This window comes from Chroicocephalus ridibundus, chromosome 16 (assembly GCF_963924245.1).
Source record: "Chroicocephalus ridibundus chromosome 16, bChrRid1.1, whole genome shotgun sequence".
Lineage (NCBI taxonomy): Eukaryota > Metazoa > Chordata > Aves > Charadriiformes > Laridae > Chroicocephalus > Chroicocephalus ridibundus.
The window spans coordinates 8,387,933-8,413,604 of NC_086299.1; the positions used below are offsets into that span (position 1 = coordinate 8,387,933).

Genomic DNA, 25,672 nt, shown 5'->3' on the forward strand with positions numbered 1-25,672 from the left:
ATAAGAGCGGGGTCAGTGCACAGAAAGCCATTTCTCAGCTCCTGGCAGCACAGCTGATATCTCCACTTTCACATATCTCCCTGTCCTAGATTAGACAGGTTTGATACTCATGGCATCTCCTGCTGTGTTAGGTATTTCTCTTAATTGCTATAAATTTCCTAGCTTTCTTAGGGCAAGACTCAAGCTGCATTGTGCCCTGTCTTCCCTGCATGGAACCTGGTCATTCTTCCATTGTGGAAGGGTTCTCTTTTTTTCCCTCCTGGCATTTACTAAGATGCAGCAAAACAGGAGCTGTCTTATTCCATGATACAGCCTAAGAGACACGTACAGCTTCACAGAAAAAAGCATATTTGGTTTTGAACAGGAAAATAATGATCACTTACATAAACTACACAACTTCTAGCTCTTTCCCTGATTAATGTACATATCTCCAACACACCAATATCAAAGACCCACAAAGCAAGTGGCTTTGCAAGCTCAGCGCATGAGTTATAACGTGCTAGCAGAAAATTTATGCGGTCTTAAAACACCATTGCAAGCAAGCAGATGCTTACTCCTCTTTTGCTCTGAGCTGACTTGGTGCCACAGAACCAGGCTAGTGTCTTGATGAGGCTGCGTTAATCTCTCGTGAGATACTGTTTCTCTCGGGAGGACTTACTCAGAACTAGAGTTATGCTAACGCAGCTTCAGGTTCTGATCTTACTTGCAGCCAAACAGGTTCTGAGCAGAATCGCAGAATCACTTCGGCTGAAAGGGACCGCTTCAGATCATCCAGTCCAACCCTCCTACTCAAGCAGAGCCAGCTAGAGCAGGTTGCCCAGGACTGTGCCCAGGTGGGTTTTGAAAATCTCCACAGATGGAGACTTCACAACCTCTCTGGGCATCCTGCTCCTCTGCCTGACCATCCTCACAGCAGTTTCTTGTGTTCAGATGAAATTTCACATTCTTAATATGTATGCTCATTGCCTCTTGTCCTGTCACTAGGCATTGCTGGGTGGTCTGGCTCCCTCTTCTTCATTCCCTCCCATCAGGAATTTGTACACATTGATAAGATTCCCTCCTGAGCCTTCTCTTCTCCAGGGTGAAGAGTTCCAGCTCTCTCAGCCTTTCTTCATATGACAGATGTTCCAGCCCCTTAATCACCTTCATGCCCCTTCACTGGACCCCTTCCAGTAAGTCCATATCTTTCTTGTGCTGGGGGGCCCAGAACTGGACACAGTACTCCAGATGGGGCCTCACCCGTGCTGCATAGAGAGTAAGGATCACCTCCTTCAACCTGCAGGCAAAATGCTCCTAAGACAAAAGTCTCTGTACACAGAAACTATCAAACCAACCTCATTTTTACTATTTTAACTATTTAGCTTCTAACTACTTAGCTCTGAATCCTCCCAGTGATGATAACAGTTGCTAAGTTGTCACTAAAAGTGAAGTATATTCCTCCGCAGGCAGTATGATCTGTGTTCAGAGCCCTAGCCCAAATATCAAATGGAATATGAGTTATTACTCACCGATTCCATGTTTTGAAAGCATTGCTAGCTCTCTTGAAGAGGTAGCCTTCCATCACCACTCCATTCGGGGCATCAACATTAAACTCCACTTTTGAGTCATCATAGGAGAAGTCCTGCAAATAAAAAGAGACTGACACTCTAACACGACTGCACTCCCAGGATCAAGATGGAAATAAGCCTAATTAAAGCATCAAGAAGGGAAAAATATCTATGTCAAGATCCTAAGGCTTAGGCAGAGCTGTCTGTCACAACACATCCCTGTGCCTTAGTGGGCTGCAGCCACGAATAGCGGTCATGAAGCATCCTCGTTCCAGTAAGCCCATCTGTCCCTACTGTTTGGGGAAAAGTACCACGCATGCTGGGCTTCCCCCCTCTGGTAGCTGATGAGGAGAAAGGCAGGTAGCTTATCACTGTGAGGGCTAAAAATTCCCAACATTTAGGGCAGTCTACAGTGCGAAATAAAGCAATGGGGATGCTTTTCACTGGTCAAGCGAGTTAGGAATGCTACTGCTGCCTCTCTGTTCTGCAAGGGGCCAGGAACAGAACAAACCCCAGCCTTTTCACACAAGGGAAACAGGCATGATGATTTCTACAAGGGAAGACTTATCAATTCCATTTTCATTTGCTATCATCACACGCCATCTCCAATCTGTGCTCACTCAATTCTCTATGCTATGCTACCAGTCAGAGCTGATTTGTCAGGTTTGGCACTGATTCATCGGAGAGATCTCATGGATTCTGACAGCTGGCGAGCAAGACACAGAGCAGAGAGAATAGCAGCTGCTCTCACAGAACGCGGGATCCTTCTCCCTGGGCAATGGTCTGCCTGTTTCCCAAGAGAAACTGGGTCACGAAGCCAAAATGACTTTCCCCTCTAACCTGGGGAACTAAGGCACATTGTCTCTTGCACGCTGATTCCACTCTAATGATGCATTCTACCCACACCTCCCTCTCTCTTGAGCGCAAATATTTCCCCCTGTACTGCTTGGTTCAAAGACATAACAGCGTAGTGAAAACAGCCCCATTAAGTTAAGTGCCTTTCCTAGCTCAGCATACGAAGACCCTTGCGATGCTGTGTCGCTAGGCAACGTGCACTTCACTCTCATTAAGATGAGTTATTTTCATGTTCCGAGACGCAAGCTTGCCTGGGAGGTGTCATAATAAGAATAATACTGATACAGAAGGAGGAGATTTAATGGGACAGGACTGAGTCATTCCTTGGAAAGACAGCATGATGCCCAATTAGACACTAGAAACTGCTGTAAGGCACCCAATTAAGAGAGGTCTGCTCAGCCCAAATTTTCTTCCCATAGGAGGGTGAATCCCATGGGGGGTCCTCTTCTGCAGATGCCTTTCATGTACATACTGCAAACAAAGGCTAGAGGGAATTTTCCTCTGACTTGTAGATATTTGAATGTGGCATTTTTGTACAGCTGCTCCAAAGCGACAATTCCATAAATCTGATGAGAATCTGCACTGCTTTATAATAAATAATGCAAACAGTCAGAAATCTGGGCTTTGCTGAAAAGCAAGCGTAGGGCAAAACCTTTCCAAGCATGTCTTAAAGATGACTATTTATCCATGCCTCACTTTGTGAGAGAGGTAAAAATAAGGGGGAGGGTCTAAATATAATCACCTGACTTCCTCAGCTGCCCTTGTATAATCAGGCAGTGTGATGGTAAGAAGGATAAAGTGCTGATGAGTGCAGGAGGAACAGATGGGACATATGCGTCACTACAGTAAATCCACTAAAAATCAGTGGAGTCAAGCCAGGTGTGAATTTAACCTCCTTGAGTCTGTATTGTATCACACCTCTCTACAAATTCAATGGCTACAGCCGAGCAGCTGAAAGCACACGGAGTTGTTTCTTGCCTTTGAAAGAATTCTAACCTGTGCCAAACCCAGTTTTAGGAGGAGAAAATTATACGCAAAACCACCAAGCACATATACAGCTAAGATGACAGAGTGCCATCTGGATAATGTCCAAACATCGAAAGAAAGACATTGCTGGGAAGAATGGCTGGTGTTTGCATTACTCTGAAGGTATTTCTTTTCCTTCTTCTCTCATCGCTTAGGAAACACCCCCAGGGCAAATTCTGCTCCTATTTCTGCTGGTGTAATTCCTGAGCAACGCCACTGCTATCAACAGAACTACTGCAGGGGCAGTTGAGGGCAGAATACATTGACCAGAGCTGTAAGCTGGATTTGTAAAGGAGGTACAAATCAAGGGAGAGATCCAAGGGGCAAGGACCGGTCTGCCTCTGATCCCTGGGGCGTGCGGCAGTCCGATCCTCAGGGGCACTTTGTTCCATTCCATTGGAATGTCCCTGCAAGATGTCCCTGCTCACTGCGGGGGGGTTGGACTAGATGGCTAAAGGTCCCTTCCAACCCAACACATTCTGTGATTCACTGCACTCTGCTTGGAAGCACCTGAAGTCGTCTTTGGTACAAAGTTATTGAGTGTTGAGAGCCCAATGAAGTGAGATAAAGGGGAAAGTTTTAAAAATCCAGAAATTGTCCCCCTTTTCCTTTCTCAGCTGGGAAAAGGCCAAAAGGGAGATGCACAGAAATGGCTCAGGTAGCCAAAAGGCAAAATCTTGGCAAGTGCAATTGTGAAGCTTCCAGCACACTGGAGCGAGATTAAACTATGGGCTTAAACCATGGACTCCTTGGCACATCTTCTTGTTGTACCCACACAGGGAACTTTCTTGCCACCGCCATTGAAAAGGGAGGACAAATTGCTGGAAAAAGTTCAGAGAACATCTGTTGAATCCTGATTCCAGGTCAAAGCTAGCTTAGAAGCTGTCTGAGGAGATCATCTTGCCAATGGTGTTGAAATATCATGGTAGTGCGTGGCCACAGCTGGATACACACAGATGTGTTATAATGAATCCCCTTAACTGACAGACCTGCCCTTAATGCATCCCTGTATCTGTTCTATTCATCAATACGCAAAGATTTTGATCCTGTTAGTTCTGGGAAATAAGTCAAAGGGTCCTGGCTGACAGACACTGCTCCTGCCAAGCACATCGTCAAGTGCGCCATCGGTAACTCTCTGTGTGACTCTTACAAGGGACACAGCGCATCAGTGGACTCACTCCAGGCAGAACTAGGAAATAAAACCCTTCCAGCCTTGTGAGCCAAGCCGCAACGTCTGGGAGGTGCTGGCGGAGAAGGAACGTGTCACACATTCTGCAACATTCAAAGTGACTTTCTTGATTCAAATCTTACCCTTGACAAAGCAGGGTAAGAGAGTGCACATGTATGCTTTCCCTTGTTCCCTCTTTTTCCATTTCCTGCTATATATGAGATTTTAATGCATGATTTTAATAAGCTACCTTTTACTGAATTCTTCCCATCACTGCAATGTACACAGAGTAGGCAAGTCTGCTCTAAAGGAGTTCGGACTGATTTATTAAGTCTGCATTTAGCACCTCTTTGTCTCTGTAATATGAAAAAAAATGCTTGACACAGAAAAGGCTCCCTCGGACTGGGATCTGAACGGCTTTGGCTGCGGCTGCATATGCAATCGTGATTAGCAACAGCACTGACACGTTGGATCACACAGTGGTAAAATAAATTGGATGTCTTCCAAAATAAGGAAGCAGATCTCTGCCATCATCTGCTTCCCTTTCCTTCACTGACACCAATAGTAAATCACACCAATCTTGTCTCACTGTCCCCTCTCCTCATCGGTCCTGTCACTCCGAGTTTACACACGAGCCTGCCTGGGAACTGATATTCTTTTAGAAATGACATCACAATGGTTTCCATGGGAGCACAGTGAATGCTGCCGAAGCAACAATGAAGTAACACATTCCAAAAGACACATCCTTTGGGATGTGAAAAAGGACATTAATGTGGACACTTTAAAACCAGCAAACGGAAAGCAAAAACCCAGCACAGGCACAGACCCGTAAAAGAAGAAAAAACCCTATTTGAAGGCAGCCTCGTGGCCCACTCAGTTAAAAACTCCCTCGTCCACCTCCACACAGCACACAGAGAGGCTGCTTGCGTTGCAGAGGCCAGACAAGCTCTTCCAACTGCTCCTCTGTGAAGCCAGCATTTCATGCAGAGAAAATGGCTGATGAAATTAAATAAATCTCCAGCTTCAGCAAACAGACTTAATATGAAGAGTGAAGATGCCCCTCATCAGCCCAGAACACTTGGTGGGGGGCGTCTTCTCAGTAGGGAGCCCACTGAAGTAGGAAGGTCTTGTTTATAGGTTCATTCCTATCCCAAAGGGGGCAACACCTGGCTGAGAACAAATGGAACCTTTCTCTAAAATACCAATAGTTCCTTAAAATTCTTTAAAATACAGTCACTATGGCAGGGTCCCTCCCTCAGCAGCCACAGCATTACTCCCTCAGTGTATCAATTCAATGTGGAAATAATAATTCTGTCTTTTTCCGTAAAATGTTTTGATTTCTCCTGATAGAAAACACTATCAAAACTAGGCAATTGTGACCAGTGAATCATTTCAGTCCAAGTGTTTTCAGCTCTTCAAGAAACATGTCTTACTACCAAACCTCCATGTTATTTTATTTTCAATCAATACGATTTAGGATAAGCGACAACACATGCAATACACGCCTTCCCTCATAGAAGACAAAGGCTTTTATCCAAAAGTGCCCTCTTTACTTAAGTAACCAATGATGCTCAGTATTTAACAATAATATTATGTACACACTCTAACAACATTATGTACATATCCATGCATTGAAAAGAACTTCTCCTGGAGGCGAGTTAAAAATGGTATGAGACTAGTTTGGCTATTCAATTCTAAAGAGAACACAAGTCAGAGGAATATTCACATTCCCTAAAGATGCACACACACCCCCTTCCACACAAACACTGGTGCCTGCACATTCTGTTCTCTTCTGGTGCCTGAATATATTTCAAGCTTTTCTCTATCTGGCTATTTTTACCTCTGTGTATATACTGTGTTCAATCCAAGACCCTCAGAGGCAGATGGAATTTGGAGGAGGGCTCCCCCACCTACATCCCCATTCTGCACAGACAGCTTTCATTCATTCTGGCCAAATCCCATTTACAGACCTTTTGTTTCTTGAATTTCCTAATGCCAAATGATCTCCCGGCTCTGCAGCTTGCCAGCAGATGATGCACAGAGATCTGTGCCCTGCCCCGGAGCTTTTCCATCCCAGAACTGAACACATTTGCCCTCCCTGCAGTAATAAAGCTGTACTCGCTTTTGGGTCACATCAGCAAGCAAGCTCCTACAGGCGCAATCCTTGCTTCCCCAGGGAAAAGTGCCCCCTAAACTTTCTCCCCAAGCCAACCCTGCGGGAGTCTCCTTACCAGGAGGTATTCAAGCCTGCCGAAAATCTTCATGATGCCAGCTGCAAGGGAGGTTTTGCTGCTCTTGCCTAGAGAGCAGGGAGCCGCTCTGTGTGTCCTCTCTCTCTCTCTTCGCTCTCTAGAGTAGCATCTCTGCTAAGCACCGTGGGCTGGCAGGGAAGGAGGGATTTCTTTTTCAGCCCTTTCTCCTTTACCCCTCCTACTCCTTTTTGGGAAGCTATAAGCTCTGCCGTTGGCTCCTGTCAAAGCAAGGGGCACTAGGCGAAGGAAGGCTGCTGGCCCCTGGGGACCACTTGCTTACCCCCTCCTCATGCCTCCTATTCACAGTCAATCAGCTTAGAGCAAGGGCTAATTATCATACAGCTGTCATGGAGGCACAGAAAGGAGCAGGAGACGCCAGGCAACACAGAGCAAAGTTGACAGGAAGATGCTCACTGAATGCCTCCCTGACCTTCACAGAGCCAGGCTTGTCTGCCTTCAGCAGGGTCTGCCTCCCCCCGCTTCCTGGAGCACAGCCACCCTTTGGCCAGTTAATTCTGCCCCTGCTCCACCGCAGCCGCAGAAATCCGGGTGTTGCGGTGCCATATGGCCCCTAGTTTGTTATCTACCAGCTGGACTAAATGAGGCAGAGAGCCCTGCCTTGGCACTCCATCCGCCCTTCCCCTGCAAACAGGCAACAGGAGCACAATTGCTTGCCCCACGACTCCGGACCGGGGAATATGTATAAGGCTGCAAAGGAGCTTTTACATAGCCCTGGGTTCTTTCAGAGAGAGGCCTGTCGGTTTCGGTGCAGTGGAAGGATTCAGGAAGGTCCAGATCTGTGAGGGAGGACTGGTTTAAACTCCACTCATTTCCCATTGGAAAAAAATCCTAGGCCTGTGTGTTCCAGTGCTAAGTTCTCCAAAATTTTTCATAGAATGGTTTGGGTTGGAAGGGACCTTAAAGATCATCTCATTCCAACCCCCCTGCCCTGGGCAGGGACACCTCCCACCAGCCCAGGCTGCTCCAAGCCCCGTCCAACCTGGCCTTGAACCCCTCCAGGGATGGGGCAGCCACAGCTTCTCTGGGCAGCCTGGGCCAGGGGCTCACCACCCTCACAGCAAAGAATTTCTTCCTCGGATCTCATCTAAATCTCCCCTCTTTCAGTGTAAAACCATTCCCCCTCATCCCATGGCTCCCCTCCCTGATCCAGAGTCCCTCCCCAGCTTTCCTGAAGCCTGTTTTTTTAGGTACTGGAAGGGGCTGGAAGGTCTCCCCGGAGCCTTCTCTTCTCCTAAGTGCTCCAACCTACACACACCAGGCCCTGCGTGTCTTTGCACATCCATCTGAAGCAACTGAGCCCACATAACAATGCACAAACTCATCACACGCGTGGCTTAAGACAGTTTAGTTCAACACACAAGGGAAACGAGGGAGGCTAAGAGGCTATCTCCTCAGCCTTTGCAGGAATGTATTCCACACTGCAGCCCTTGCACACACCCCCCCACACCCAGCCAGGAGAAAGGCACCCCCAGCCTTCATGCTGAAGCTCTCCTCTCTCTTTGCACAACAGGAGGATAACTCCGATATCTCTTGTCGCCCAGAAAAATTGAGACCCTTCCTTCCCTCTTGCTGATTTTATCAGAACCCTTTTGGTAGAAGTGAGCATCATTTTCACATGAAGTGTGAAGCTGCAAATGGAGCTCTTTAAGGTTTTGCACCTGGGAAGGCAGAGAGGGCGGCAGTTAAAATGACAGCTTGAAATGATAGCTGCCTTGGGAATCTGCCCCAAAGGCAGCAGATGTTCCATGAGGGAAGATGGGGAAAAGGTGGCATAGGAAAAGGGCACCTGAATTCCAGTATCAAAGAAAATAAATAGTAAAGATTTGTGCCGAGTTTTTCTCTCCTACCAAATTTATGTTAATTAAAACAACAAGGAAACAAAATGCCACGGACCTCTTCCTTATGAGCAAAGCTGCCCTCACAAAGACAATTCAGTTCCCTGTCTTCAGAATCTGCGCAGCTCCCGCATCCCGAGAACACTTCAAAATGTACGATCTAAACTGGATTCCCTCCCTTTCTGTCACGCCTTAGCAGGCTGTTTGGGAAGACATCGCGTTGAGGAAAAAAAGGGGTATTTCTGCCACTCCTCTCTAATTAAGCACAACTAAATCTCCAAATTTGTCAAGAGACCAGAGGGTATTCTGGGCTCAGCATGAAGACACACATTCAAATGCGGGCTGTGCTCCCTTTGGAGGTGATGAGATGCTCACCAGATGCTGAGTGCCATGCTCCATCGCGAAGGGAGGAGCAACTCTGCCTCAGAGTAGCTGAAAAACAGTCTCGTAACATTTCCAGGCAGGAAGCTTTAAATCCCGACTCGCAGTAGGGATGTTCAGCTCTCTCACAAGCTTATGCACAGAGAGACACAGCTCTATGCATACATACTCTGATGAAGACTAATTGCTCGTTCTCCCTCTTGGAACCTGACCTCTGCTTGATTCCCTGCTAGTCCAGTCAGCAAAGCCACGTAAAGAGATTTAGCTGAAATGCACCACACTCAAGAGATTTTCCGCGTTCCCTCGAATGAAGTCATCACTCCAGCAGAGTCCCAGGGGAAATGAGAGTTCACAAATGGATGCACCCCTCCCTCAGAACACTTAACCACAGGGAGCATATGCACAGGCCGATTCACAGGGACTGCCTGTCAGTAGCTTTCCAATCTGGTTAGGTTTCCATTTCAAGGGCTATGCCATTTTTGAGAGACAGCATTAGAAAGAAAACAACAGCCACTTAGACTCCTTCTGTTGAGAAGTATTGATCCACACAAGCGCCTGCCAGATACGGACTCCTTAGAGACTCCTCCCAAGGGCTTGGTTGATGGAGAGCTATTTCCCAGGGCTCTCTGAAATCCCCTCTCACTCTGCCCACAGAGCGTGTGTGCGCGTGTTCAAAGTCCACCAACACCCTTTGTTAGGAGCCTGTGCAGCTCATTCACCTCCCACCAGACCCATGGCCTTCAAAGGCACCAAACCTGCATGGAGGGCCACCTAAGTGCTGTGACACTGACCTCCGAGTCAAGACGACTGACCACCATGAGAGTAGTGGGAATGGAAATCTTATTTTCGCACAGGATTGAAAACAACTTTGATGAGGATGAAATCAAACTCACTTGAAACTGGGCTTTAAAATTACACCTCCAGTGTTCAGGTTACAGCACTAGCGCTACGGTAAGGTTGCTTTGATTTGGTTTCAAAGGCAGGACTTAGTAAAAATCCAGATCAAAGCACTAATTCTGAGGAATGAAGATGCCAGGAGGAAACACATGTGGGTACTCACCTGCAGGAGGGTCTGCACGGGCAGGTCAGCGATCCATGAGGAAGAGAAGGAAAAGGAAAAAAATAAATAATTAGTTGATGTTTCTATAAGCCTCGGATTTGGAATCATTCCCAGATGAATGGTCTGGAAAATCAGAGCCCATATTAACCAGAGATGCCTCCCTACTGAAGGCTCAGGCTTGTTTGATAGTCAATCCTATTATCTTGCCAGTTCATGGTGGTTACTCCCAGTTACAGCAGGTGAGAGCACACACAGAGGGGGCTCCCCAGCTCAGCCGAAAACAACAGCTTGCTCAGCCACGGCAGCTCTATTGCTTGGGTCCCCACGGACCTTCCCAAAGTGATGCCGCTCAAGGCTGTAGCCAGGTCACGTCACAGGAGCTAAGCAAGAATCATCTGAACTGCAGTTTGGAGCAGACTTGTGCTAAAGATGTTCACTGCAGCACACTCCTCTCTCAACGGCAGCACAGAGTGCTGCGCTCTCTCCCCCGCGACCCATTAACATCACTTCAGTGCAGTGTGAGCTCCCTGGGAATGAAGAAAAGGCCCTGCAGCAAGTTCTCTCTATGGGTAGCAGAGGAGTGCATCCACTCATTTGTCTGCTGGACGATTTAACAGGGTCTCTGGCCATCTGGTTGGGCCGGGCACGCAGGCACGCTGCCATACTGCTGCCTCACCATGGGGCACAGCAGCGAGGCAGGGAGAAGTGTCAGACGGGACATGCTAATACTGCAGTAGCTGGATATTATAGGGCTTGCCAGACAAACGCTAGCTTGCTCAGCCAGAGGAAGGATGTGAGACCGGGGGAGAAAAGAAGAAAAGCAGAGAAAAGAAAGGGTGGGAGAAAAGTGCTCTAGCCTCTCCCCAAAAGCAGCTCTGCTAGGCAGTCGTTTTCACAGGTGATCACAAACTACATCCCCTCCTCTGTCTCAGCCTTTAAATCTTCCCACACCCTCAGCAGCAAAGAGGGAGACAAAGCACAGAAGGAAGGGTTGCTCAGAGGTAGAGCAGGTCCACGGCAGAGCTGGGAGAACCACCCAGGTGCCCTGACCCATGGGGTCCTTCCTGTGTCCCTCTCCCTTGTGTACTCGGATGTGTCAGTAGCTGAATGCCCTACATTTGATCAGGCCTACCTACTAGCTAGACCTCCCGGCATCCATGAGGTTATTACTCTCATCTCAACAACTTCTGCTGATGCTGCTCCAGGGTGTGAAGGACTGACCCAGCAAGGCCCCTCATCAGATGGCAGTTGCCACTGTGTGATTCAGACAGCCACGCCGATGGATGGAAGTGCTGCGTGCACCAAGCTGCAGCCCCAGGACTCACCCTCTGCTGTATCAGGGCATGCTTGTGCTCCATCTCCCTCTTCTCCACTGCAGAATCAATCACCAGCTGGTCCAGCTAAAGGCAGAGAGGAGAACACCAGGTATAAAAGTCAGGAAGGTGGTTTATGAGCCACTGTCCAGCTCTGCTTGCCTGCTCTGGGATTACACCAGCCCTGCCTAACATTGTAAGTCCCCAAAGAGGGGAAAAGGGCTGTGTTTGGGTGTGCACTGAAAGTAACCACAGCTTTTGGCTGTCACCCTGCAGGGTGGCATGGCTAATCCAACATCCAACAAGCATGATGCTCTGACCCACTCCCTGATTACGAAGTTTGGTAGCTGAAGAGGGAAGAGGATGTCCTTTCAGGGTGAAGGGGTACCAACAGGCAGATTGAGTCAACCATGTTCCCTGTCCCCTCACCTCTGTGGCTAGTTTCTTCATGTAGGGATCCAGTTCATGGAGAAGACTGTAGCCTTGCTGGAAGAAGGTGTACTGGGCATGCATGAAGGACAGCATCTGGGGAGGGAAACAGAAGCAAGGTCAGAGCAGGTTCTGGGACAAAGTGAAAGTCCTTATCCCTTGTGACCCACAAACAAGTCTCTTCAAGCTCTAACCCCTTCCCTTCCCAAAGCAACCTATCCATTAGATGCCTCTCCCACTTCTCCTTTCTTCCTCTCACGAATCCTTCCACGCTGTCAGGTAACCCTTGCTGTGAGCACAAAGCAGTACAAGCAGCGTCCTTCACCCCTGAAAGTCCCCTCCAGTTATGGCCTGTGGAGTATTTTGCTGGTCCTTCATTCTCCCCTCTTGTCAGCATACCTGCAGCCCCCAGAGCAGTCCCAGACAGTATCTCCAGGGCAGACTGAGGAGTCGGTATGTCAACCCATGCAACCTGAAATGGAGAGGGCTGCCTTTCATTGAGTCACTGAGAGCAGCCACACAAAACACAGAGAGCCCTTACCGCGTCCAGTATTTCAAACTTCTTCTTGGCCTGCAGGACGTTGATCTGTGAAGGAATCAAGATGAGACTCTCAGCATCAGCAGCATTAAGCAGTTTGGCATGGAGATCTAAGGATGAACAATTTGCTGCAGCACCCCCGGCAGCAAACCACAAACTATTCAAGGACAGTTCCAGAAAGTTAGTTTCTGAAAAGACAGTTCTGGTGAGTTCCAGGTGGAACAAAAAGGAAACAGTATAGATGCATTTTCTGACCTGGGCTGCTACCGATTAAGGTCACTGCTAGGTGTATGTCTGTACACTGACAACAAGCAGTGACCCCAGAGTGAAATCTGGCATCACATGAAGGAGATATTTAATCTCTCAGGTCACTGCTTTGATTTCTCCTAGCAGGCTGAGAGGCACCAGTGTAGTGTTGTGGGTTTTTCAGAAATCAGTGAAGCCCGCCAGGAAATTGTGGTACGTATGGGGGGGCCTACGTTTTGAGTGTGAACACCCTTTGCACACCCATTTTTCTTGGGGAAAAGTGCACGGCTGACAGCAACACAGGAGGGAAGACAAAGTAGTTCAGGTACGTCCCCAGCCTCCTAGATCTCTCCTTTCCAAACCCAGTACATTAGGTTAAAAAAAACAAACAAACAAAAAAAGCAGAAGAAAAAGGACTGGAACTAGTAACCCTGCTTTATGGAATCATAGAATGGTTCAGGTTGGAAGGCACCTTAAAGATCATCTAGTTCCAGCCCCCTGCTTTTACTGTTTTACTGGGTTCTGTTCCTTTTGGCCCTCATCAAGGTGTGCGAGTAATCCTTCAAGTTTGACCACGCCAATTTCAGGCCTGTTGACAAAGTCAAAGAGGACAAAGATGACTTCTGCAAGATGTGAAAGGGGCAACAGATCCACAAACCAGGGTCTGTCTCTCTGGAGGCTGGAGAGAAAACGGAGGACGCTGGTTGGAAGATTTTCTCCATGCAGTATTTCCGTAAGGACCAACTGGGACTTTTCTGCCAATACAGTGCCCTCCATAGCTGATTCTGCCACGGCAAATTCTGGGACTTGATTTTTGCTGTAAGCCAAGTTGTCCCTTTTCCCAGGTATCCAAGTTGGGATTTCTGGCAGGAGAGCTTAACCTGCTGCAATTTGGATACAGTTGTAATTCATTATGAGGGGGTGCCCTTCAGTTGCGCAGACATTCGGGGTCAGGAAAAGATCTCCTTTCAGATATAAAAGAATAAAATTATGACTCTCCTCACTATATCCTGAAGGATGCTTGGACAAGTTCATGTCAAAACCGATGGATTTAGACCAGTACCTTGCAGTGGACTGACAGGGAAACCTCCCCCAGTATTGGGTTAGCACATTAAAGGAACTCTTCCTCTTCGTCAGTGGGAGAAATGGAGGCAGCTTACTACAGTGTGACCTTCCCAGAAAATACAGTGGCATTCATATCTAAATCCTAGATGCAAAAAATTGCAATCCTAAAGGAGGATCAACATGCATGATTTGCACTCTAAGGGAAAAGTATTGCCTTTCTATCCGCAGCTGCCAGAGCATGAGACAGCAGGAACTACCTCCTGGTCAGACAGAATGTGTTGGCAGATGGTCTTAGTTCGGTGCTGCAGGAGTGACAGCTAGTGGAGACACACATGGATCAATATTAATGCTGAATTTGTCTGCTTAATATACCCACTGCCTGCAAGGACAGACCTGACATGAAGCCTACAAATGATTCACCATTCTGGGTGCGCTAAGTGTTACTGCAGGAAATCTCCCACTGGGAAGCGAAATTCAGTCTAAGGCGGCGTGTTTCATTTCTCTTACTGAAAAAACGATTTCCATTTACCTTTGCAAGTACACTGTAGCATTTTTAGGAAGGAGAACATATCACAGACATGAAGAGCCATGTCAGTGCCACGCAAAGGCACAAACATAGGTAAGAACACGCTCCCACACAAACTCATAACACAGGTTGGAAGGGACCTCCAGAAGTTATCTGTCCAACTGCCTGGGCAAAACACGACTGACTTCAGAGTCAGATGAAGTTGTTCAGAGCCTGGTCCCGCTGACTGTGAATCTCTCTGGGTCCCTGTTCCAGTGCTGCATAACTCTGAAAACTTTTTTGCCTTATATTCAACTGGTATTTCCACTGTTGCAACATATGCAAGTACACGCTGTGTGCATACATATATGTACACACATATATCCATCCAGATGCATGTTTGCACACGCATCCATCTGGAGTTTCGGGCATGAACACAAGTATGCACACATGGATGTTCACATGTGCACACAGATCCGGACATTTGCCCTTAAGGACATGTTCTACATGTAGGAGCAGATGATGATTTACAGTGAACACCTGACAGTGCTGTGTTCGGTCCCTCACTCTCAGTAGTTTCATGACACTGTTCTGCCAGACTCTCTGGAGAGTTATAAAGGTCAAAGCAGCTGAGGATTTGGGGAAGAGCCTCTCCTCTCTTACACCACTTATACTGACATTTTGTGACTATTTCAAGCAGGCCATCAGCTACAGAACTCACAGCCCCCACCACTGCAGGTCCTCTCATCCCAGCATAGCCTACTTTCACGTAGACAGGCTGGATTATGCCAAAAGGCAGCTCAAAGAACCCTGGCACCTGCCGCGGTACAGGGCTTTGCTAAGCCATACACAGGTTCATAGTGGTACAACTACATCAGTGTCTGGAACCAGAGCAAATCTTGGTCTTTTCATGCTCCATCACACCAGTCCTAAGGACTCCCTGCCTCAGAGGGCAAAAAGTCCAATGGATTAGTAATCCAGTACCCTTTTGAAACCAGTTGCAAGACCCTACTTGCTCTTTCTCACCCCTCAACTTCTTCGTGCCCTACAGCAGATTATTTAGCAGTTTGCGTGTGATGTCTTATTCTGTCCTGGGAAATACAGCCTGAGCTGGGGGCACAGACACCAACCTGCAACACGTAGTCTAGGGCCAGATGCCGGAAACACTTTCTGGTTATGGTCAAGGTGCCTGTTGCCTCCTCCACTTCATGGGGCTTGTGACGAGGTGCCTGAGCATTCTTCACTAGCGAAATCTCCATGTCCTCTCGCACCTTGTCAAACTGCTTCTTGGTTTCCTTGAACTTCCGGACATCACTGGAACCCAAAGGAGAGGAGATGGTGAGAATCATTATTACAAAGCAGTCAGAATATTGCCAATACCAGCAGGGCAGGAAAAGGTACAACCAGATATAATACAATCACTCGGAGATCCGCTCCAGATGCCACCGGGATCCTAACCCACCCCACGACGCTCTACCGTGTGCAGCTGGACTGACTCCAGATTAACTCTAGACAGTCTTTCTTTACAGACGGTTAGTAAGGAAAGATATTGGACCTTACATGCTGCCTTCAAAGCCTTAAGGAAATTCTCCAGGGACAGCATCCAGAAAGCCAGGCCAGATGGCATCCTGCTCTAAAGATGGTCCCCAATTAGCCCTCAAAACAAGCGGTAAGCAGAACATTTCAGAATCTACCTGTGAAAACAGTTGCTTCATATTTCACTTTGTGAAAAGAGTAAAAGCAGCTACTTTTCAAATTCAGCACAGGGCACTCAACCGGGGTAGCCAGGCCATTCACGTGCATCTCCAGCTGATTCTGTCTTGTCTGACTATACAATCCAGACATTTTATTATTCTTTTCCTCTTCTATAATAGAGGCACATTTATTAACATTCGCATTCAGAAATGCACGATCCACAACACAAACTTTCAAGTTTTATTTATGCCCAGAGACCTCACATGGGATCAGGGGTCTGCTTTGCAGGGGCAAGGGGGAGCCTATAAAGGCATAGCAACAGGCAGAGTTTTTGAGTTAGTTTGGTTGTTTTTTTTAATTAAATAGCAGGTATCATTCAGGCAGGACTTGATTAGAGTTGCACGATCACAGAGAACTGAGGACAGCAATTCCTGAAGATCAGCTCTTACAAGTGGCCCTGGTTCCTCAGGAGTCAAAAGCAGCAATGCTGATTTACAGCAGCTGTAACACACATTTTCTGTCCAGTGGAGTTCTCTTTACCTCAGTTATAAATTGTTATAACTTAAAGTAGTTAAAAACGGCTAGTCAATAAGTAGCACCCACTTGTTCTTTGCCCTAGGGAAGACAAAGGGCCTCAGCTGAACATGACAATCAGACAGTAAATGCTGAGCTCTGCCCTGTGGCAAACTGTGTGAAGTTGCATATACTTATGTACGGATCAGCCTCTGGCCCAGAGTCTCCACCATGGGCAGGTACAGCAAGGATAAAGGAAAACAGAGGCGACTGGATTACTGTTCTTGTGGCTGTTGCTTCTTCACAATGCCCTCAATGCTCAGGCATGCCAAACTACACGGCCATCTAGCTCCATTCACAGGAAAATAATGGGGCCGCTTTTTGCATTTTTGGATCCCTTGCAGCAAAGGGCTGTGGGGATTTTACACAGCTTTTGATCCAGCGTTGGAGAGAATGGCTTCCTCATCTGTGCGTATCCCCAGTGGAAAGGAGGAGGAGTGTGGAAGCATATGATAGTGCTGGGAATTCTCAGCTAGCTCAAAGCCAGGCTACAGCAGCGTGGCTGCAACCTCAAGACTTGGCTGACAAAACCCTCTTACTCAGCAAGGTCTGCGGCTTGGTAAGGTGCTAAGGCAGTCACAGGGCATTTGGCTACTGACAGCACAGGCTGGGCAAGCTGACCTCTCCTGTGTGTGCCACGTAGATAAACCAGGCAAAGGCCTTCAGGGCTCGGGGACAGGGAGGGTCAGAGGGTAAATACTGCCCTCTCAGCTATGCATGAGCCACCATGCAAGGGCACGGTTCCCCAGGAAGTTGCAGATTGGCCCTAGGTGGATTATTCAAAATGGTTCCAAGAGTAGAAATTATTTTCCAGCCCAGGGCCGGAGGAATGTGCAGATCGAAGCTCCAGGCCCTGCAAGCGCAGAGGTTGCGCGGTACAAGCGCAACAAAAGAGTAAGTTGCAAAGATGCTGAAAGGATGATGGACCCAAGAGGAAGGTGAAATTCCCTCTTCCGACTGCCAGGCTTAAACAGATTAAATCTGAGCTCATCAGAAAAATGATTAGAGAGGAAGCGGGGGGTAGGGTGAGTGCTAGGCAAGACGACGGGGATGAGGAAGGGGGGGGGTCAGCTAGGGACCCCCTCCCTCCCTCAAACCACACAGCTGCTGAGGGATTCACAGACAATTTCCGGTTCCCATGGCAACCAGCCCCTGCACAGCCCGAGGCCGGGTTGCCTCTCTGACCTACATTCAGCAGAGGTGGGATCCTGCGCTGCGCTGGGTGCTGCCCGGGGAAGAGGCCCTCAGAGGAAACACGTCAGCGCGGCCATGGCGGGGACAGCCTGCTGAGAGCCTCGATAAAGGCACACCCTGTCCCCATCTAATTAGCTTCCCGGGCACAGTTCTTCTGCACCTCAAGCCTGCCACGTGCAAGTTCACATCCTTAATATGCAATATTCTGCGTGGCTCACACCAGGGCACTGTAAACTCGCTTTCCATTAGCGAGGAACTCTGAACCAGTGGCCAAGCTCCAAGGTGAAGGCGCAGTGATGCTCAGCTGCTCCCTCCACACGAAGAGCGGCCCTCCTGTCTGTCATCTTCCAGACAGGTTACTGCAGAAGAGCGGGGCTGCTGCCATTTTGAGGGGCTAAGCATGTTGCTTTGGGGAGCTAAGAACACAATGATTCTGCTGGACCCCAAAGTCATTTGGCAAAGTTCTTCCCTTCTGCTAGCACGCACTGGTTTAAACCACTAAGGAAACGCTGCATCAAACAGAAGATAACATAAGATGTAGAGCTGTCCCTGCTCTGCAGGGATCTGAACTCTGAGATGTCTGGACAGGCTGGACCGATGGGCTGAGACCAATGGTACGAGGTTCAACAAGGCCAAATGCCGGGTCCTGCACTTGGGACACAACAACCCCATGCAGCACTACAGGATTGGGGCAGAGTGGCTTGAAAGCAGCTCGACAGAAAAGGACTTGGGAGTGTTGGTTGACTGCCGGCTGAATATGAGCCAGCAGTGTGCCCAGGTGGCCAAGAAGGCCAACAGCATCCTGGCCTGTATCAGGAATAGTGTGGTGAGCCGGACTAGGGAAGTGATCATCCCCCTGTACTCGGCACTGGTGAGGCCCCACCTCGAGTACTGCGTTCGGTTTTGGGCCCCTCGCTACAAGAGGGACATTGAGGTGTTGGAGCGTGTCCAGAGAAGGGCTACAAAGCTGGTGAGGGGTCTGGAGGACAAACCTTATGAAGAACGACTGAGGGAGCTGGGGTTGTTTAGCCTGGAGAAGAGGAGGCTGAGGGGAGACCTTATCACCCTCTACAACTACCTGAAAGGAGGTTGTAGAGAGATGGGGGCTGACCTCTTCTCCCTGGTGACAAGTGATAGGACGAGGGGAAACGGGTTCAAGTTACGTCAGGGGAGGTTTAGATTAGATATTAGGAGACATTTTTTCACTGAAAGGGTTATTAAACATTGGAATAGGCTGCCCAGGGAGGTGGTGGATTCACCATCCCTGGAGGTGTTTAAAAAAAGAGTAGATGGGGCACTTAAGGACATGGTTTAGAAGTGGCTCTTGTCAGGGTAGGCTAAAGGTTGGACTCAATGATCTTAAAGGTCCCTTCCAACCTCAACAATTCTATGATTCTATGATTCTATGTGTTTGACTTAGAGGATCCGTGAGAAGCAGCAAAGATGGGCTCTGCAGATGGACTTCACCAGACTTCGGGATGATGCTCTGATCTGGAAGTATGCCTCATGTCCAGCTTTAACTATGAGCTGGGAACAGGATGAAGACACCCGGTTACAATGGAGCAACCAAATGATAGTGTAGCAAGACAACAGCAACAGCCACCACACAAACCAGATCTTTTCCTCTTTTCAGTGTCTTTTCTGCTCCAAGCTTCAGTAGTTGTGCAGAGGTTGCAGCTCTGTTTCCAGTGCACATCGGACAGGTGCAATGGAAGGTCAAGAAGCTGAAGAGCAAACGGATAAGACAAGTACTCACTCTTTCACAAAATTGTGCAGCTGCTGCCGGACTGACCTCTGAGCCTGGTCAAACAGGATCTGAAAGAAAAGAGAGGGAAAAGAATATCAAATATTTTTGCAACATGGAAACACTGCGGAGTCAGAAAATCCATGAACACTGTCCAGGAGCCTCAGGGTGTGGGACTCAGAATTACTCCAGGGCTTAATGGTGTCCATTACTTTGGCTGTGATAATGGGCAATAGCTTTTTTCTGTAGCTGCAGCACTCCCTTACCAGTGCAGAATTCCTGCACTGCAGGTTCCGCAGCCTGTGCCAGGGCTCTGAATATCCCAAAGAGACCTACGCCACCAATGTACTTTCGTAAGAGGAGTGTTTGTAGGAGCAGTTACCTTCATAGTCCCCATTTGGAACTCTCTCCCGAGCCTCGAATCTCTCATTTTGCCAGAGGAGGGCACTGTCACCTCAACGCTCTACCACTTAGGGAAGGAGACGGGAACACTCGCTGAAGGTACATCATAGTCAGCGACACGCTGATGAACGCAGGCGAGAGGTCCAAGCTTACAGTATACAGGCTTAGTTCCTACAAGTCTTTTAAGTTTTACGCTCCTGCCCGTCCCTTACAAAAAATGTCCCCAAGCTTATAGAGTAAGCTCTGCCCATCTCATCTCCAGCTGTCCCCATCTCCTTTAAGACATGTTCTCCCCCTACCCTCTGCTAGATGTCAAACGGTGGTGCCTGCTCAGCTCCCTCCATCCATCTCTGAAGGGTGCGATTACAAATACCTCCCTATTTCAGACACGCGTCGCGATGACGCAGCTTTGTGGCTAACTGGGACCAGATTCTGGGCACAGGCTCCCAGACGACATAGCCACGGCAGCGGGAAGTACACATCATCCCAGAGTTACAGAGAAAAAGCCATTGGCCAGGCTGCAGCTACCAAGAGTGGCCCACAAAGAACAGACAGGGACCCCATTTCATTCCACCATCGGGAATACGTGGCCTGGGCACTGGCCCAAAACTTAATGATACCCTGAAACATGACAGTGCTGGGGTCTGGCATCACTACAGCTGTTTGCCATGAGTAACCCTGGCTCAGTTGCTCCAATTTAACACTGTCCTGAGCAGCTGGTTTAACCTAGAGAAGTCCTGGAATACACAATGATAACTGTGTCTGTCTTCCTGAGGATGCGGTCACCAGGAGCAGCATTTCCCAATCCAGCATTTGGCCTTGGTTTCTCCCCTGAAGTGACCAAAGCCCTTTTGGGGAGCCCACAGAGTGTGAGGGACTGTTCTCAGCCAGGGGGAGCTAGGCTAACACAGGACTTAGTCAAGGCACCTTCCCTCAGCAAGCAGACTCTGGGAAGCACTTTGGAATAAATCAAACAGCTTTTTCTAGTCTGCCTTTTCCCCCTCCTCTTTGTGGCAAGCTTGGATTTCCAGTGGGAGTTTTTTGGACAGCTTCCCTTGACACCCCACCCACCATCTCTCCTTTCTTTTTCTGGCCACCTTCTCTGCTGCATTACACAGTCCAGGTAAGACACAGGAGTGGTGAGCACCTCTGGGTCTCCAGGCTTTCTCCAGGAGGCAGGAATAGTCATCTTATATTAGACCATTTACAGTGCAAAAGAGTTGGCATTGCCTGAAGCAGCACCTTTTCATGCGGAGGTGGCAGCTTAACCTTGTCTGGCTGCCAGGCGCCCACCAAGCTGCTCTCTCACCACCCCTCCTCAGCAAGAGGAAAAAGCTCATGGGTTGAGATAAGTACAGGGAGATCAGTTCCCATCACAGGCAAAACAGACTTGGGGAAGACTGATTTAATTAACTGCCAGTTAAAAAAAATAGAGGATTGCGAGGTAGAAGAACAAAACTAAGAACACCTCCGTCCACCGGAGAACGATCTGTATTTCCAGCCTGGGCAGCACTGCCTACCACACTAGGATCTTGGCAGGCACCGCAGGGATCTGACATGTGACACACACTCTGAGGTGGTCACAAGCTTTAACCTCCTCATGCCCTGCAGTAACCTACTAGCAAAACCACGCTGGTGCATTCCTGGCCCTTCCTTCCAGTGCCAGACTCAGAGAGATACAGATGTCCTCCCTACCTAACATCTCCCACTAGGAGATAGGCAAGTCATGCTTTTGACACTCCACAGGTATACTACCCCAAACAGAACGCAGAGCACTCGGCGTAGAAGCAGCAACACTGACTGCAGAGCCTCAAACACATTCATTATGTGTATTGCTGCAGCCAAGGACAAGGCAAGAAGCATGCCAGGACTAGCGGAGTATAAACAGCCACGAACGGCCTCTAAATATGAACAGATGCAAAGCAAGGGGGAAAGAAAGAAAACCAAGACCACCCAGCTTTGTGTTTTTACCAGTGTAAATTATTTACTGCTCTTGGCATCCATTCACTCTCTCCAACGGCACTCCAAGCGGGATTGGCTTGCAACTTTTCCCTTGGAGCAGCTTCCCCAAGTGACATTTGGGCATTGACAACGCTTCCCTCCACTCATGGTACCACGTAAGGACAGGCGAATGGCAAGGAAGCCATCTGGTCCCCACCTTACATCTGCACCCCCATCCACCTTACCACTCCTGCCTGGAAAAATCAGCACCTAGCTGGTGCCCCAGGGCACTGCATTGAAAGCAGCAAGGAAAAATCCGCTGATCACTCAGCATGCAGGACAAACCCAGCAAGGTTCCCAGCCAAGCAGATCACCCGGGGAGTAGGATACTGCCCTTGCCCTTCTGTGGTAGTCAGAAAGGCTCTGCACACCAGCATCTAGCTGGAAAAAGGAGAGATGCCTTGAATAGTGCAAGTGAAGCGTTTATAGAAGGTCTCTGCCTGTAACAGGGAGACACTCTCCCAGCGGGGCGCTTCCAGGCCCACGTGCAATGCTCTTCTCCTGCCACAGCACGGGCTTGTTCTCAGGCTGCCCAGAAGGAAATTAACTACGGCTTCAGTCCAGGTCTAAAAGTCAGAGCTCATAAAACTGCTTCTTACTAAAGCTGTTCACCGAGAGGGAACTGAACTCATGGTGATCACATAAGCAGTATCTGGTACAGGGACATTTCTATATGGAATTTTAAATTAAATGTATCTGTATCAGAACAGGAAAACTACACAAGTGAGGAAGACAGGCCACATGTACAGATCTACCTCCTGCTCTTCAATACTCCCCTGCTCCTGTTACTCATGCCCTGAGCCCCACACCACTGCAACCGTGCCCATCCTTCCAGTCTGCACTGACTCACACAGTGCAAGTCCGGGGCAGGGATCGCCCCGTGGTTTGTGAGGGGATACAACAGAGAGCATCTCTGCTGAGAAGCATCCTATAATACCAGCGTTACTTTTATTGCTGCTTCATTAATTTTGCCAGGCAAGATCACCAGGGGAATATTGTCAAGTGGGTCCTCCATTCAATTTTCAACGCAAAATAAAGTTTTAAGAGCTACAGTTTCAAATACAAAATCATCCCTTGGCTTTTTCTCCTTTCCCAGACATATTTGGAACAAACCATTTGTTTTAAGATTTTCCAGACCAAATATCACCCCGCCCTCTCTCTCAGCTTCCACCAAGACATGAGAAGTCCAACCTATGACTCACACACATCTGTGCCTGAGGAGGGTCAGCATGAAAGAAGGGAGTTAACACAGCTCTCGCCCAACAGCAGCAAAACCCAAATCCTGCATTTCACTTTCCCAGCATGGGCTTCGGAGGATGCAGGATAAATCCAAACTTATGTTTGACAGGGGGCTTAGGAATTTCATGCTCCCAAGAAGCATGTGGGCAGGATGTTATTCCTGGAACTGAAAACCTAAAAAAAAATATCAAGATACAAGACATCAGAGATCCAAAGGGATGCTACAGCTACAGCATTCCCACAGGACTCCCTGCAGAGCTAACAAGAGAAGAGGAGAATCCACCAGGCTCCAAAGCAAAGCAGAAGGTAAAACGAAGCGTGACTGCGTGGCTGTGAACTGCTTCTCTCAGGACTTACATGCATGAAGTTCAGAAGTAGAGCGCCACAGCTGCACACAGGAATAGTGCTTGAGTAGAGATTAAAAGTAGGCAACAGCATTTGTGGTGGGAATTTGTCAAGGAGCTGTGAAGACTGTTGGACCAGGAGCTGAGGGGGGATAAAGCAGCTGGCAGGGCAGGAGCCTCACCAGCCAAAGCCCCACACCAAGAACACAAGGCAGGTCCAGAGATGGCAGCCAGATTCAATCAAGGGCCCAGATCATCAGGTAAGTTCGTGGTGATGAGGCAGGTCCAAGGCCAAGCTGGGAAGTCCGGTCATGTGTCAGAGTCAAGCCCAGAGATCACCAGGCAGGTCCACAGTGACAAGGCAGGTCCAGCGTCAAGCCAGAGAAACCAGTCCACAAGCTGGGGTCAGCAGGGTCCATAGCTGGGCATGGCCGCAGTTGAGCTGGAGACCTGTGCTCCTACAGCTCAGCTCAAACCGAGACTGAAGGCCCTGGGTGGAGTTTAAATGGAGTACCTGGGCCCATGGGGGCAGGTGTGGGTGGAAGCCCCAGGTGAAGCTGGTCAGGGCCACTAATGTCTACTAGTGCACTGAGAGCCATAGCCTGGGACAAGATCAAGATCACGAAGCAAATCAGCCATTCTCCTGCAACGACTGGCCCCAGCTGATGAGACGGAGGGTGTGGAGCTTCCTCTGCAGCTGCCTGACATATGGACAAAGGCAGCTCTCCCTTCTCCAGCTCCGCCAAGTCACCACCCCAGCCACAGCAGCCATGAGCTGGATGAGTCACAGCTCTGCGCTTATCTCCCTCATGGCCAGTCTGGAGGCCTCGTTCTCACCGACGTCCCCAGAAACAGGCTGGGGACTGGTTTACGTTGCGTTCACATGAGGGTTGGTTGTCTGGTGGCCTGGGAATCAGAGCCTCATCCTTTTATCCGGTCTTGGGAATCCTGCCCCGTCAGCAGTCTCCCAGGGGCACTGCAGCGTGTCTCTGAGAGACGGAGGCAGCAGGGCTGACCAGTCCTGATTCTGTCGGCTACCTCCGAGCATCTGCCGGGGGACAAAAGTGACCCCCCCTCCCTGTCCCGCAGGAGATGATCATCCACAATCTTTATGCCAGACACCCTGCTCCACAAAGATGGCCCATTCTGCCGACAAGCCCCTTCTCAAACACGGCACCGTTAGGACTGCAGTGCCTTTGGCAGTCCGTCCTGGCCTCTCCACCTCTTTCTCTTCAACCACCTGTCCTGCTGCAGAGTTGTGAGGAGGTTTTCCAAGACCTGGGTGCTTTCCTGTTCTACAGTAGGTCTATCCAAGCTGAATTCAGGGTGTGCCTGACAGAGCTTTGGAAAGAGCATGTAAATACCACTGCAGCTGTTCAAGCAACAAAATAAAACCCATCAATGACAGCAAACTGTACATTTTCCCCTGATTTTATATTTCTACAGTTTATTGCTCTTTCATTGCAGCTTCTAGCAGCTGAATATAGTAACGTAACGGCGCAGGGGGGCCATGCAGAACTCAAGCATCTTTTGTTTGGCAGGGGATGCTTAAATGACTTTTATTCCTGTCTGGCTATATGATTTGGTACTACATCTCTTGAGTGATGGCCCACCAGATAAATGCCACCGATGAACAGCACTCCGCCTGCGACGCCTTTGTAATACAGCTCATTTGATGATTTGCGCTCTGGAAAACAAGCCAACACCACTACTTCTATTACACATGTCGGATGTCAACACAGTCTAAGCCTAACTTCTGAACCAAAAGGCTCAAGAGCTCCAGTTTGTGCTTAGGTCAAAGGACATTTGTTTCAGCCCCTTACATTTTATTGAAGCTGCTTCTCTCCCCTAACGAGAAAGCAGACATTCTAAGATATTCTAGAAACCGACAGAAACCTAGTCTTTCTGAAACCCAGAACGCAGCACTGAGCTCACGTTAACTGCTAGACTGGTATCAAACTGCAAGGGCAGCAGCTCCCTGAAGACTTTTGGACTAGCGTAATGCCATCGCACTAGGGCACAATGGCAAAACCTGTGAAGCCCTGAGACAAAAGAAAGCACCTCCCCTGTCGGATGGTAATTCTGCCTCCACAAACGATATCCCTCACTGTGGTAGCTTGAGGCACCTGGACCCTTCCCAAGCGCGGTCGGAAAATGCAGGTGGGCCACCCAACCCTGCGGAGAGCAGGCAGCTTGGAAGCACTTCTCCACTTTCCCTTCCTTCTTCCTTCCCCCTGAA

General features: G+C 48.7%; 1 protein-coding gene across 4 annotated transcripts in view; it reads right to left on the bottom strand.

The window, feature by feature from the left end:
* The window catches only part of ACAP3 (ArfGAP with coiled-coil, ankyrin repeat and PH domains 3), a 101,129-nt gene that overhangs the window by 22,021 nt on the left and 53,436 nt on the right, over positions 1 to 25,672 (bottom strand). For all 4 annotated transcript variants that reach the window (XM_063353592.1, XM_063353591.1, XM_063353590.1 and 1 more), the window contains exons 5-10: positions 19,460 to 19,518; positions 15,372 to 15,555; positions 12,429 to 12,473; positions 11,888 to 11,983; positions 11,471 to 11,545; positions 1,509 to 1,621 (exon numbers count right to left, since the gene is read on the bottom strand). In XM_063353592.1, coding sequence (XP_063209662.1) covers positions 1,509 to 1,621; positions 11,471 to 11,545; positions 11,888 to 11,983; positions 12,429 to 12,473; positions 15,372 to 15,555; positions 19,460 to 19,518 — 572 coding nt within the window. The remainder of the gene's footprint in view (positions 1 to 1,508; positions 1,622 to 11,470; positions 11,546 to 11,887; positions 11,984 to 12,428; positions 12,474 to 15,371; positions 15,556 to 19,459; positions 19,519 to 25,672) is intronic.